This window comes from Sinocyclocheilus rhinocerous, unplaced genomic scaffold (genome assembly GCF_001515625.1).
Source record: "Sinocyclocheilus rhinocerous isolate Xijiao unplaced genomic scaffold, SAMN03320098_v1.1 scaffold173, whole genome shotgun sequence".
NCBI classification, from domain to species: Eukaryota; Metazoa; Chordata; class Actinopteri; order Cypriniformes; family Cyprinidae; genus Sinocyclocheilus; species Sinocyclocheilus rhinocerous.
Window position 1 is genome coordinate 76,320 of NW_015645056.1, and position 13,953 is coordinate 90,272.

A 13,953-nucleotide genomic window follows, 5' to 3' on the forward strand; every position below is an offset into this window, starting at 1 on the left:
CCAGGAAATGCCTATAGCGGTAGCTGGATAAACAGAAGATTTAACTGCTTTTATTGATTCAACGTGACTAATAAACACACGACTGCGGCAATATACGGTTTATCTGAGTTCTTCTTATTATAATTTTCATTAAAATGAAGTATATTTATTATTGCAATGCCTTTATCACTGCTTAGAATACTATGAAATATGTTGCGTGCCTTATTCTGTGTAAGAAGCCACATCATCTCACAGAAGGATTTATTTCAAACACTCGTCTGACGTTATGAAGTGAGTTTGGAGTAAAGTATGTTATTAAATGTGGTATTTTCACATGCTTTCAGATGGAGCAGCATTTACTTCACAGAGCCGTAGTTTAATGAGAAGCTATGCAAACAGCTGTCATTATCGCGAACGAATTCTTCGATTTCATAATCGCGCAATAAAATCGTCTGCGATTTTTTAAATTTTTTTTGGTCCATGCAGTGAAAGTCAGTGTTGTTTGGACTCAGTTCTCAGTAAATGCAGTTCCACATGAACTCCATCTCTGCATCTGCTCTGAGTTTGAGCCGTTTTAGGCCCAATCCCAATTCTATTTTATACCCCTTCCCCTCCGCATACCCCTTCCCCTTGTGCCTTGAAGCAGTGTCAAGGGGTAGGGGTGAAAACATTCCCCTAAGAATTGGGACACCTTTACAGTAAAATATTACTTTTTTAGTAATTTTCATATTTTTTAATAACAACAACAACAACAGTAATAATATTTTTAATTACTTGATTGTTTTATTTTATAGTTTATAGTTTATAGTTATATTTTATAGTATCTTTTTATATTTTAATTTAATAATAATAACAATAATAATTATTATTATTATCATAACTGTTGTTATTATTATTATATTTTTAAATGCTTGATTTTTTTACAGTGATATTATAAAAGTATTATTACCAGTTTGTATTTATTTTTATTTTTTTTAAATTTGAACAATTTATGTATTTAATATATTTTATATATATATTATAATTTTTATATATTTAAAGCTGCAGTCCGTAAGTTTTGCCTCTTTGTCGCCATCTCTGTTTGAAAACCTGTAATTGCAGCTGTGTACTAGTGTAGACAGACTTTAGCTGTTGTGCCGCGGCGCGACATGACAACTGTCGCGTCTGGCATAGACACGGTGTTAGTATGCGACAACAACAATCGTTGTCATTTAGGAATAAGAGTAAGTGGGGTTTGGATCGAGATTACGATCTTTTAAACGGGTGATATGATGTCCATTTTCTACAAGTTGATATAATTCTTTAGGGTCTTAATGAAAAGTCTGTAACATAGTTTGGTTAAAATTTCTCAATGGTAGTGTAAAAACACCTTTTTTTACCCTGTCAAAAACAGCTCTTTTCAGAGCAAGCCGTTTTTGTAGCATTTCCCTTTAAATGTTAAAGAGCTCTGCTGACCCCGCCCCTCTCTTCTGAGCTGCTCTCAGAGAGACTGTTTACTTTAGCCGCATTCATCGTGAAACTTGCATATTAGCACATTATTAGGAAAGGTGATTTGCAAAGATTCACTACAAAACCCCTGAACGTCTTCCGCGAACCACAGTCATTGGAAGTGAGAAAAAAGTGTTTATTACGTTTGAAATATGGATATTTATCTTACATAAATGCATGGATTCGCTACAGGAGGCCTTTATTCACCCCCCAGAGCCGTGTGAGGGACGTTTTATTACGGATGCACGCACTTTATTTCACGTCTTCTGAACTGTTGACAACCAACACCTGCTTACCCCCATTGAAAGGCTTGGAGGGGCCAGGACAATTTTTAATATAACTCTGATTGGATTCGTCTGAAAGAAGAAAGTCACATACACCTAGGATGCTTTGAGGGTGAGTAAAACACAGGCTAATTTTCATTTTTGGGTGAACTAACCCTTTAACAGCTCAGAAACGGCTGAGCCGCATCAGCCAATGAGCGCTGTCCCACGGCTGGCCTGGAAACCCAGCGTCTCCGGTGAGAGTAATCACCCCACTCTCCGTAACGAGTTCAGTCGGGATGTCTTATTTTACCTCAAGCATGCTCAGAGTCACAGTGAGGCTGCTGCAGCCATGCAAGAGATATAATAAACATGCAAATGTTGTAATAAACCCATGTGACCTGTGATCTGCTGTATGTTGAGTGTAGAGAACATGCATCTGCTTCATGCAACCCTATATAGTACATACACTCATGCACAAACAGATCCACAGCTTTCATGAAACATGCTCAAATATGTAGCTATTAATGCACACATTACAGCTGAACAATATTTAATGTAAATCAGTGCCATAATTTCTACTATGTAATTGTGTATTATTGTAATTTTGTAATGTTGTAAGTTTTTTTTTCTCTTTGTGTGTGTGTGTGTGTGTGTGTGTGGGATGCCTCATACCGGCAGAAAATTCCTTGTATGTTATGCATACCTGGCCAATAAATGTTGTTGTTGTTGTTGTAATGTGTTGCACTTGCACGTTATAAAGTGTGCAGTCAAAATATTTAATTATTATTATTATTTTTTTTATCTCTTTAAAAAAATTTGTAATTCTTAATATTAATCTTAATTTTTAAGTTTTTGATATAAGAATCAAATTCAGACTGAGATTGATTTGTTTTTTGTACAAATCTCAAAACAGTTTCATTGTTTTTATGAATTAATTTATTGTTTTTTTGTCTCTTCATTTTGACATTGATATCAGAATTTTTTTTTGACTATTTCTAAACTATTTCAAGAAAGGGTGTACATGTGTTTTTTTTCTTTCAAATTAATTAAATTTTTTTAATTAATTAAAAAAACCTACTATTTATTTTCTTAAATATATTATTTTATTATTACTTTTAAAATATTAGTTTATAATTTTATTGAACATATAGCTGAGAGGACTGCCACATTCACATTAATTAAAAATGTATTTCAAAATAAGAAATAGAATCAGAATTTTTATTGCTTTAATTTTAATTATTTATGTACTTATTATTTATTAATCTAATGCTAATTTGCACACATTATAAAGTGTGCAGTCATAACTTATTCTGTGAGTGTGCAGTCATAACTTATTCTGTTTTTGTTATTAAATTTGTCTTTAATTTCTTTTGTTACTTTGTCTTTTCCTTATTTTGACATTTAAATCAGAAAAGATGCATTGCTATTATTATGCAATATATATACAGTGGGTACGGAAAGTATTCAGACCCCCTTAAATTTTTCACTCTTTGTTATATTGCAGCCATTTGCTAAAATCATTTAAGTTAATTTTTTTTCCTCATTAATGTACACACAGCACCCCATATTGACAGAAAAACACAGAATTGTTGACATCTTTGCAGATTTATTAAAAAAGAAAAACTGAAAAATGCTCAGTTTTTCTGTCAATATGGGGTGCTGTGTGTACATTAATGAGGAAAAAAAATTAACTTAAATGATTTTAGCAAATGGCTGCAATATAACAAAGAGTGAAAAATTTAAGGGGGTCTGAATACTTTCCGTACCCACTGTATTTGTAATATTATTTTATTATTTTGTTGATCATATAATTGAGGGGACTGTATGGGATCAGATTCCCGCCAAATGTATTGCAGTCACGGATAAAAAAAAAGAACAAGCGTGAAACCAAAATTTAAAAACGCAAGTAAAATTATATTGCACAAAATTTAAAAATGAAAGCAAAGTTTTCAGAATAGCAAACAATGGTATTTTTGTATGCTTATGCTGTTTTTCCCTTTGCTCTTTATTTCCACATTCTGCGCTTCTTCTTCCAAATGTTGCGGGTTAGAGTTTCATATAAATCAGGGAGGGCTAAAACATCATCATTGGTCCACTAGTTCTAGATTGACAGCTCCACCTCTAGCCAATCAGACGAAGAGGGGCGCCTCATTACTGTTATATTCACCTGTATTTATTCGCCTCCGGTCACATCGCGAAAGGGATCAGCCACTAAATGCACCAGCCTCGCGAAGTAACTGATGTGCCTGGCTCGCCTTTACGTGACTGATTATAAGTCTTGTTATGGTCTTGTTATGGTTATTACTGTTAGGAGAGGATAATATGAGTAAGAGCAGGGGTTTTCAAACTGGGGTCCGTGTCGTATAAGCAAAACGTAAACAGGTAAAAGCGGGCACTTCAAGGTTTCTATAAATATATTTCTCATTCTGTGTGACAAGTATAACGTTAGACAGTATCGCTGAGTTTTTCTTCATTTCAGGAAGAGGTTCACAGAGACGGCAAGTGCATTTTGTATGTTTTCTTTATTTTACAAAAGTACAACGTTTCACTGTTATTTTGAAGGTACACAGATAAAAAATGTATCGTTTTGAATGATGTCTTGCTCTATCACATCTTTCCGCTAATGTGAGTAACCCAAGTGTTCGCGCCGGCGCCTCCCGCGCACACAACATAAGTTCTAGCATTGCAAACTTTACATCGCAGCCTCTTCATCATCAAAGTAAATGAGACAACTAAACATACAAAAGGTATTGGTGACTCAATTTAGCTTGTCTTTTGTACAATATGTAGGTTTTGCTGGTCAGCGCGAGCATCGCCATGTGCAAATGTTTATTAAACTGAATCAATATAACAAGAAGTATATTCTGAGTGAGTTTACTATTAATAGTAACTATTTTCTCATTTTACTCCATTTCGACAAAGAGTCCAAACAAAGCCACAGCAGAAGTGTCCTTTACAAGCAACACAGCAGCCTTTCATATTGAATGATTCACTTTATTCTTCATTGAATGAATCAGCCATTTGAATGAACGATTTAATGTCTTATTCTAAAGACAGTAACTTACCGCCACCTACTGGCTGTTTTACTTTCATATTGTTGTTATGTATAACTTTATTTATTTGAAACATTAATATGATAGTGTTAGGCAATTATATATGTAGCTATGCAAATAAACACAACATTTTGTGTGCAATTCGGATAATTTTGCATTTAATATTTCAGTTTTGTGCAATATGATTTTAAATGTGTTTAAAATTTTGATTTGTGCTTATTATTTTTTTAAATGCGTTATTAAATTTTTGATTTACACTTATTATTTTTTGATCCGTGACCATTGTTTGCTATTCTGAAAACTTTGCTTTCATTTTTAAATTTTGTGCAATATAATTTTACTTTTTGCGTTTTTAAATTTTGGTTTCACACTTGTTATTTTTTTATCCGTGACTGCAATACATTTGGCGGGAATCTGATCCCATAGGACTGCTGCAGCCACTGTAATAAAATTCCATTAATATTAATTATTCTTAAAATCCCTGCATCTTGGCAAAAGTGCCATCCACATTTTAAAAACCATATTTTCATTAATTTCCTTAATTTAAAAACGAAAAATTCAACCCGTTTATTACTTCAATTTTAATTCGTTTTACCATTTATATTTCTTGCTTTGTATACAAAAAATGCAATTGATGCACTAGAGAGCGCTGTTGTCCTCAATCTCTATTGCATTGCATTATAACCGGTTAATTTTGGTCCCAAAAACTTCACCATAGCCTAAACAAAACAGGTCAGGTGATGATTTTGTTCATCAACGAAAATACGAAATAGAAGCTGTTTTCTAATTTCAATATTAATTCAAAACACGAATGATCGAGTGATACATGTATTTAGTTCTTTAGGCGTCCGCAAAGTTGTTTTCGCTATTCGTTCATCGACAAGACTGACCATTCTCGGATACAGATTAACATCTATCAAGTTCTATCGGCCCAATGCTTTCCTACAGCCCTGCTGCTCTTCACGACGACGGTGACTGTGAAGAACCACAAACACTGCTCTTCAGCTCAAACACTGTGCTCGTCTGACTCAACACCGTTCACTTTCACAGAATCTGCCATCATTTACTACAAACTCACCCTATTCTTGTGGATATTTGGCATTGAAACACTGTTTAGAGGACATTACCCATAATCCCTTGCTGCTTTAATTTGCATACACAGTCTGACTTACAGAAAAGAGGTTTCCAACACAGTTTTGACTTTTAAATGTTAGTGAATGTCATTTGTAATGTATGTTATTGCTATTATTATTAAAATATCCTACTTTTTTTATTATTTTGATGAATATGTTTGGTCTTTTTAAGGTGGCGCTGCTGGGAATGGACATAGTATCTGCTTTAGTGACCAGACTACAGGAACGCTTCAAAACACAAATAGGAACAGGTGAAAATGTTTCTATAATAATAATAAATTATTATTGTTATTATTATTATTATTATTGTTGAATATTTATTTGATTTATATATTATTCATAATTATATTAATATATAGATTAATATTTATTTTATAATATTAAATTATATTTTATTTTTTTATATTACAATGATTAAAATGTACTCTTTAAAATGTAACGCTTTTTAAGTAAATATTGTAAAGTTTTATGTATTTGATCACTTCTTTGAAACTAATTTTTGTGACAATACAGATGCTAATAATTTCATCTAATCTTCATAATATGTGTTATTTTTGTTTTTCTCTCAGTTCTGCCCAGTTTAATTGATCGTTTAGGCGATTCTAAGGACCAGGTTCGAGATCAAGCGCAGTCACTTCTATTAAAAATCATGGACCAAGCGGCCAATCCGCAGGTGAGACCCTCACAGCGTCCAGCTTTAGAGTAATATGACATCAATTGTGGCTAAAACTTATGAAAGTATTATTGTTTGCAGTATGTTTGGGACCGAATGCTGGCCGGATTCAGACATAAAAACAACCGGACCAGAGAAGCTGTTTGCTTTTGCCTTATTGCCACTCTTAATGTGTATGTACCTGTGTTCTTTTATTATAATTCAGGGTTTTTATTAATATTTTGAATCATTTTTAATTGTGATATGTTTTTTCTTCTTCTTCTTTTTAAAAAATAATTCTAGATGTTTTAGTAATTTTTTATGTGCTTTTTTCATTTTTAGTTAAAAAAAAATAGTTTTTATGCATTTTTATTTCAGTTTTTGTTTATTATTTTAGTACGTAAAGTTAAACTAAATTAAAATAAGTTGCATTGGCAACTATTTGAAATAAAAATGAATGAATGAATGGTTTTCAGTATTTTATTTCAGGTAACATACAGCACATTTATTGTATGGTTTTAGTTTCAGTATTAAAGGGGTCATATGATGCGATTTCAAGTTTTCCTTTCTCTTTGGAGTGTTACAAGCTGATTGTGCATAGATAAGATCCAATTGTAGTTTTATTCAAAACTCTATTTGTTCTCATGTTCTGCAGATCCGGAGCTCACGGTTTAACCCTTAGCAAGATAGTCCCTCATATTTGTCATCTGTTCGGAGACCCAGCGAGTCAGGTGAGAGGGTTTTGTTCTCCTCTTCCTCAGATCACTGGGTTGTAGCGTCCCCTGCTGGTCATCACAGGAACTGCTGCTGACATCCACAGCACTGTGGCTATACCATGGTATAGTGATGGAAATACCATGCTATTGTGCTTATATAACATGTTATTGAATGTTTACTGTATTCAGTCATATTAACATGCCACTATATAGATATATGGAGTACCACAATGCAATGCAGATTGCGATTGTTTAGTATTATATTTTGTGTAGTTTCACATAGTCTATGCTGTGCATCAAGCAGCGCTTCTGAACAGTTTTTGAGCGTACTGTTAAAAGCATCTGATGAATGACTGGATGTTTCTGGTCAGGTTCGTGACGGTGCGATGAACTGTCTGGTGGAGATTTACAGACACGTCGGGGAGAGAGTGAGGGTGGATCTGGGGAAGAAGGGGCTGCCGCAGTCACGGTAATAAAACCACATCAATAACAGTTATTATTATTAAAATCACGTCCTCATAGCAACAGTGTTAACCACATTTTACAAAACAGATTTTTATGTAATTTATTACAAATGCATTTTAATTTTGTTTTGTTTTAATTTAATGTTATACTTTATTTTTAACTAAATATAATTTAATAAGTGTTATAAAAAATGGTTTTACTTATTTACTGTGCCAATATTGTGTGCTTTTTATTCTTCATCTTTTTTTTGTTACTGTGCCATCTACATTTTACAAAACATTTTTATGTAATGTATTGAAAATGTATTTAAATTTTTTTTTAAAAATCATTTTAATTTGAATGGGAATTTAATATATATATATTTTTATTTTTATGCATTTTTAATGTAATTCTTTTTTTAAAGTTATTTAAAAAATGTTTTATTTTTTTATACATTTGCATAAACTACTTCATAGTTTTGATATCGTATGCTTTTTTATACTTTATCATTTCTTTTTATTTTTTCCGCTACAGTGCCATCCATATTTTACAAAACATTATGTAATCTTTTGAAAATGTATTAAAATTTGAGAAACATTTTTTAGTTTTAATTTGAATGACAATTTAATTTTAACTTTTCAAAACTATAACACCATTTTTAATTGAATGATTATGAGTTATTCTAAAAATAAAAACTGTAATTAATTTATATTTTCTTAATTGTCTTTGGTTTTATTTATTTACAGTGCCCAAACCACTTCATAGTTTTGATATTGTATACTTTTTATAAAATTTTTACTTTTTATTTTTTGTTTAATTAATCAATCAATTTATTTATTTATTTTTTGTGCTGTTTATAAATCCCTTTATGATTTATTTAGTAAAAAGGCTTATAAAAGAACACTTTATTGTATGCTGTGTTGCAAATTTGACAGATAAAGTACTGACAGTCTTAGTGTGTATTTGTGTTTGATTTCTGCTCTTTTCTGATGAGCTCTAATGAAGTCTTTCTTCGGTCTGTTTTGTTCAGATTGAATGTGATTTTCAGCAGGTTTGATGAAGTCCAGCGGTCTGGGAACATGATCCTGTCCTCAGGTGAGTCAGTCTTGTTATAACTGATGTCACACGTGATGATCTGTGTGATGTAATAAGACACTGTTGGCTGTAAATCACTTTCTATCACTGTGAAAGCGTATGAAAGCACTATCAGGTGCTGTATGACGTTACTGGCACATAAACGGTGTTTTTTTCTGTGTGTGTGTGAAATGCTCGCCGCTGAGATTGTCCCCATTGTTAGGCCATTGTTTCCTCGCTGCCCCAGTTTCAGTGTGTGTGTGTGTGTGTGTGCGTGTGTGTGAGTGTGCGCGTGCGAGTGCGTGGGTGTGAGTGAGAGTGTGAGTGAGTGAGAGTGTGTGTGTGTGCGTGTGTGTGAGTGTGCGCGTGCACGTGCGAGTGTGTGTGAGTTGTGTGTGTGAGTGTGAGTGAGTGCGTGTGCGTGTGTGTGTGTGTGGGTTTGGTTTCGTTTAACTGGTTTGGTTTAAATTTAACTCATGATTGCTCAAAAACAGTCCAAATTTATGAAACCTACATATTTATTTCTAACAAAACAACATCAAATCAACATAAATATTACTCTGAGAAGTTTTCAAACAAAATAAATTGATTTACTTGCATAAACTTTCTCTTTCAGTAACAAGTGATCAAAAGGAACATGTTCATGTTTATCAACAAAACTCAGTGTGTGAGATAACTTACAAAAGTTTTTGACACTAATATAACTTCATAGTTATTTTTGCAAAATAATTTTTCACACCTAATGTTACTTCATACATACAAGGGTTAAACATAATAAATAATAATAAAAATAAAGTTATATCTCTTAAAAAATAATTGTACAAAATCTGAAAATAAATAAATAAATAAATAAATAAATGATGTGTAATTTGAGGGTCTTAAAGCATTTGCAAAGTTTTTAGAAATTGTTTATCATTTTGTGTAAGTATCTGCTATACTGTTAGAAGATCTCACTGATTTACATTTACATTTACAGTACATTACGATCTGAATTTCATCATATAAATATCAGCATCTGCAGCAAATTGCATATTTAATTTTTTTTTTAATTGAGCTGTTTTTCCTTCCGTGTTCTCATGATATCAGACTGTATGAGTCATAAAACCGTATGCATCAAATGTGATACTCAACAAAAAACACATATGCAAACTTCTCTAGTATATTTTGTGTGAAGATTCCGTAATAGTACTCCACATGACTCATGCTCTATATTAAGTCTTCTGAAATCATATGATGGTTTTAATCATATGATGAAGAACAGACTGAATCACTGAAGCTCAGTTATGAATATCATCAGTTTTTGCTTCATTTTTGTGTGAACTATTCCTTTAAATGCGAGTGAGGTCAGTAGAGAGGGAGTCACTGCAGAGGAGAGCAGCGCTGTGTGTGTGTGTGTGTGTTCAGTCACAAGACTAGAGAAACACACAGCAGAGCTTCATTACTGCAGATCAAGCCTCCGTCATGAGCCATGACAGCAGGGGATGGTAAGATCATGTGAACGTTACTGCTCTGGATGTGTTTCAGTAGAGCACTGCAGGTGCATTGAAGACGTTTGTTGCATGTAATGCATGTGAGGATCAAGTGTTCAGGGTTTGGTCTTATAGTCACTCTCATTTCTGCATCTTCTGAATGTCTCGAGCTCATCTCGTATCTCTTTTTTCTTCCGTTTATAGGCTGCAAATGACTTGAAATCAGCATCATTAGCATATTAATGCTGTTTTAACGGCTTGTTATGTGGCGTTCGGTTCCTGTGAGTTTGTGAGCCGCGTCTCAGGTGTCTGAAGTGCTCTGAAGTATTCATGATCATCGACTTAATATATGATACTCTGCGACTCAGTTCAGCATCTTTTTAATTTCTGGTGGCTTTAGCTGCTCTCACATTCACCTGAGGCTTCTCTAGAGCAAAATATTCCTGTTTTCACCTTGTTTTCACCTGGTATTTACATCATGATTGTGTTCACTAGTGATCGGGTTTCTGTCTTTGAGGAGACGCTCTCTGATTTCTCTCTGATGACTTACATTTATATAAAGTGCAAAATAAAATGCACAAAATGTAATTTGCATAAAAACATAGATTGATCTAATTTAATAGAAGATTTAAACTGATAAACCCTTGACTAACTGTGAGTTGTCTGAGTAGCTCTTAAGATATATTCTTAACATAGTGCTGTTTTGATCCCAGATTACAAAACATTAAAGTTAAAGGGATAGTTCACCCAAAAATGAAAATTAGCCCATGAATTACTCATCCTCAAGGCTTCCTATATGACTTTCTTCTTTCAGACGAATCCAGTCGGAGTTATATAAAAAATTGTCTTTGATCTTCCAAGCTGTTTAATGCCACTCAGCGGGTGTTGCATGAAGTGAAATAAAGCGCATCCATCCATAATAAAAAGTGTCTCACACGGCTCCGGGGGGTGAACAAAGGCCTTCTGTAGCGAATCGATGCGTTTTTGTAAGAAAAATATCCATATTCAAAACGTAATAATCCGTAAAACGGAGTTTCACAAGTTTAATACTAGCACTAAAATAAACACTATGATGCTTGACTTTACAACCATAAAATCGGTTAATAATAGTCTATAGAGTGTTTCAGTAACTGTAATGAACAGAAAATGAGCCACTTTTTTCCCCGAGGTTTGTGATTTCAGAGACTGAATGTTGCTTTTGTGCTGCGTTTCTCAGCTGCCAATTAACATGCTGTGATGAACAGAAGTCTGTACATGTGAATCACAGAGAGAGAGGCCTGTGCAGTTTAAGACAGTCTTAACACTGTTTTAATGAAAGCGTGTGCTCGATAGAGAAACGCTGAAGGGATTTCGCTGTGTTTACAGCATCTTGTGTGTGTTTCGTGAGAGTGAAAGTGTGTGTGGGACGTTTTGAGATCAGCCCACACACACACACCACAGCAAAAAATAAGCAGCTTTGGATTGGACGCACAGCTCAAATAGGACATTTTTTCACCTTCGCTCGGTCCAGCTACTCGTCACTTCATACGCAACACTTTAAGTAGGTTAGAGAGCGATTTGGAGGAAAAATGAGCACCATTGCTCAGATATTGTGTGTTTGTGCCTTGAAGGAGGGAGAAGGATCATGTTGTTTGATGCATTAATGCACACGCAGATACGGAGCAAAACCTATCATCATTCACCCTAAAATCAAATGAAATTATATTTTGCATGAATAAAATGAAGCCTGGGACCATTTAAATTTTTCCATTATGACTTTATTTTCAGGACAATTAAGTAGATTTAAATTAAATTCTTTCTAATGTAAAGAGAAAAATGCATTTTTATTTATAGATCGTGCAGTATTTATTGGTTAGGATGGGTTCTTGTTGAATGCTGAAATAAAATAAAATACAAAATCAAATATATTCTCATTTTCGTTTAATTTAAGTTACTAAATTTTAAGTTTAGTACAGTATATAGACATATTAAAAAAGTGACAAAAACACAACAAAAATGCTAAAACTTTAACTAAAATGAAAATGAAAACAGAAAATATAAAAAAATTTAATCTAATTGAAAATATGAACAAAAACTATAATAATATATTAGTACACTAAAATAGCACTGAGTCAGAAATATATCCATCAAATTGATTAATTAGGTGTTTATTGAGGTGATCAACTTAGATTAAGTAAGTGTTCACTTCTTATTCCTAAATCTACAGTTTTATGCATAATGGACTTAAAAAAAAAAAGGGGCGAAATTTGAGAAAATATTGTGTAAAAATTAAATATTGTTTTTTTTTTTAATATATGTATTTTGTGTGCGTCTCATTAGCTTGGATAAATGTATTATATGTGCATTTTGGCATGATATCAGCCGTTCTGGTGTAATAAACTGCAATGGTTATGAAGAATTAGTCAGAGATGGAAGAAATTAATTGTTAATAACGATTTACAAAAAAGCAGCTTCACAGTAATGAACATTAAAAATAACAGTATTAATTACAGTATGTTAAATTAATCAATTATAAAACAAATTTGATTAAAGTAGCTCTAAAAAAGACAGTAGTGCCATTATTCATTATCAAATCAGTTCAATAGTATTATTTGCATTTTAAACCCCAGTAATTATTAGTAACATTATATTTACTTCTTAACATTTTTTAAGCGGATATGGCATTATTGTGCCGTATGAAACTCGGTTTTATAAAGTTTTCCTTTCATCAATAGTTCCATATGAAACGTTCCGTTGCATTCATTTACTTCACCAGAAAGTGACATATTTCTAAAATACAAACATGTTCTGTAACACAAGCTACCAGCTCATTATTGAATTGAATTGGATATACTTTATTGTCCCATTTTTTTTGGGACAATAAAGTCTTGGACATTTGTCTTGGACTTCACATGACACGACCAGTTATCAATATTGAACTCACATAACACATACAGGATCACATAATTCAACTTACAGTAAAAATAAAAATATAAATATTGCAACCTACTGCATGCCTAGACTTAATTTTAATTTTATAATTAAATTTATTTTTAATAATTTAATAATTTAACTAAAATTAGCACAAAAGATGTTCCGTAACACAAAGTACCTGCTCATTAGTTTTAGTGTTCTGCCACCTGCTGGTGAAATGTGAGAAGTTTTTTTGAATAATCTGATATTTATCACAATATTCTTAAAATATTAAATGATTAAAATATTGTAAAATAATCAATTTTTTTATTTTGCATTTTGACTTATAACCAGAGCTCTGATTATTTGCTTTGATTATTTGTTATACTCTATTTTTATATGTTTTAAACCAGTAAGGATTATAAATAGTGACGTGTTTCATCTCATACAAAGTGGTTCATATGTGTTATGAATTTGAACTCAAAAACTAATTAAATATGGCTGAGGACTGTTCTGACTCTTTCTGCAGCATTATTGTGTGTGTTTTTGCTGTATTATCTGCTGGTTAACCTGGTTTACTTGTGTCAGTCAGTGTGTGACGGTGTGTTTGTCAGCAATGATGATGAGTGTGTGATTTCAGCCAGAGTCATGAGCGGATGCAGTCAGCTGTTTGGATGACTCTGTGTGTGTGTGTTTGAGAGTGAGAGAGTGTGTGTGTGTGTGTGTGTGAGTGTGTGTGTGCGTGTGCGAGTGTGTGTGAGTGTGTGTGTGTGCGCGTGTGCGTGTG

General features: G+C 33.0%; 1 protein-coding gene across 1 annotated transcript in view; it reads left to right on the forward strand.

Annotated features, from left to right (window-relative positions):
• The window catches only part of LOC107705099 (CLIP-associating protein 1-B-like), a 38,541-nt gene that overhangs the window by 8,891 nt on the left and 15,697 nt on the right, over nt 1-13,953 (forward strand). Inside the window, exons 3-8 of the mRNA XM_016508243.1 lie at nt 6,092-6,170; nt 6,489-6,592; nt 6,674-6,765; nt 7,227-7,302; nt 7,659-7,756; nt 8,762-8,826. Of these exons, the coding sequence (XP_016363729.1) occupies nt 6,092-6,170; nt 6,489-6,592; nt 6,674-6,765; nt 7,227-7,302; nt 7,659-7,756; nt 8,762-8,826 (514 nt within the window). The remainder of the gene's footprint in view (nt 1-6,091; nt 6,171-6,488; nt 6,593-6,673; nt 6,766-7,226; nt 7,303-7,658; nt 7,757-8,761; nt 8,827-13,953) is intronic.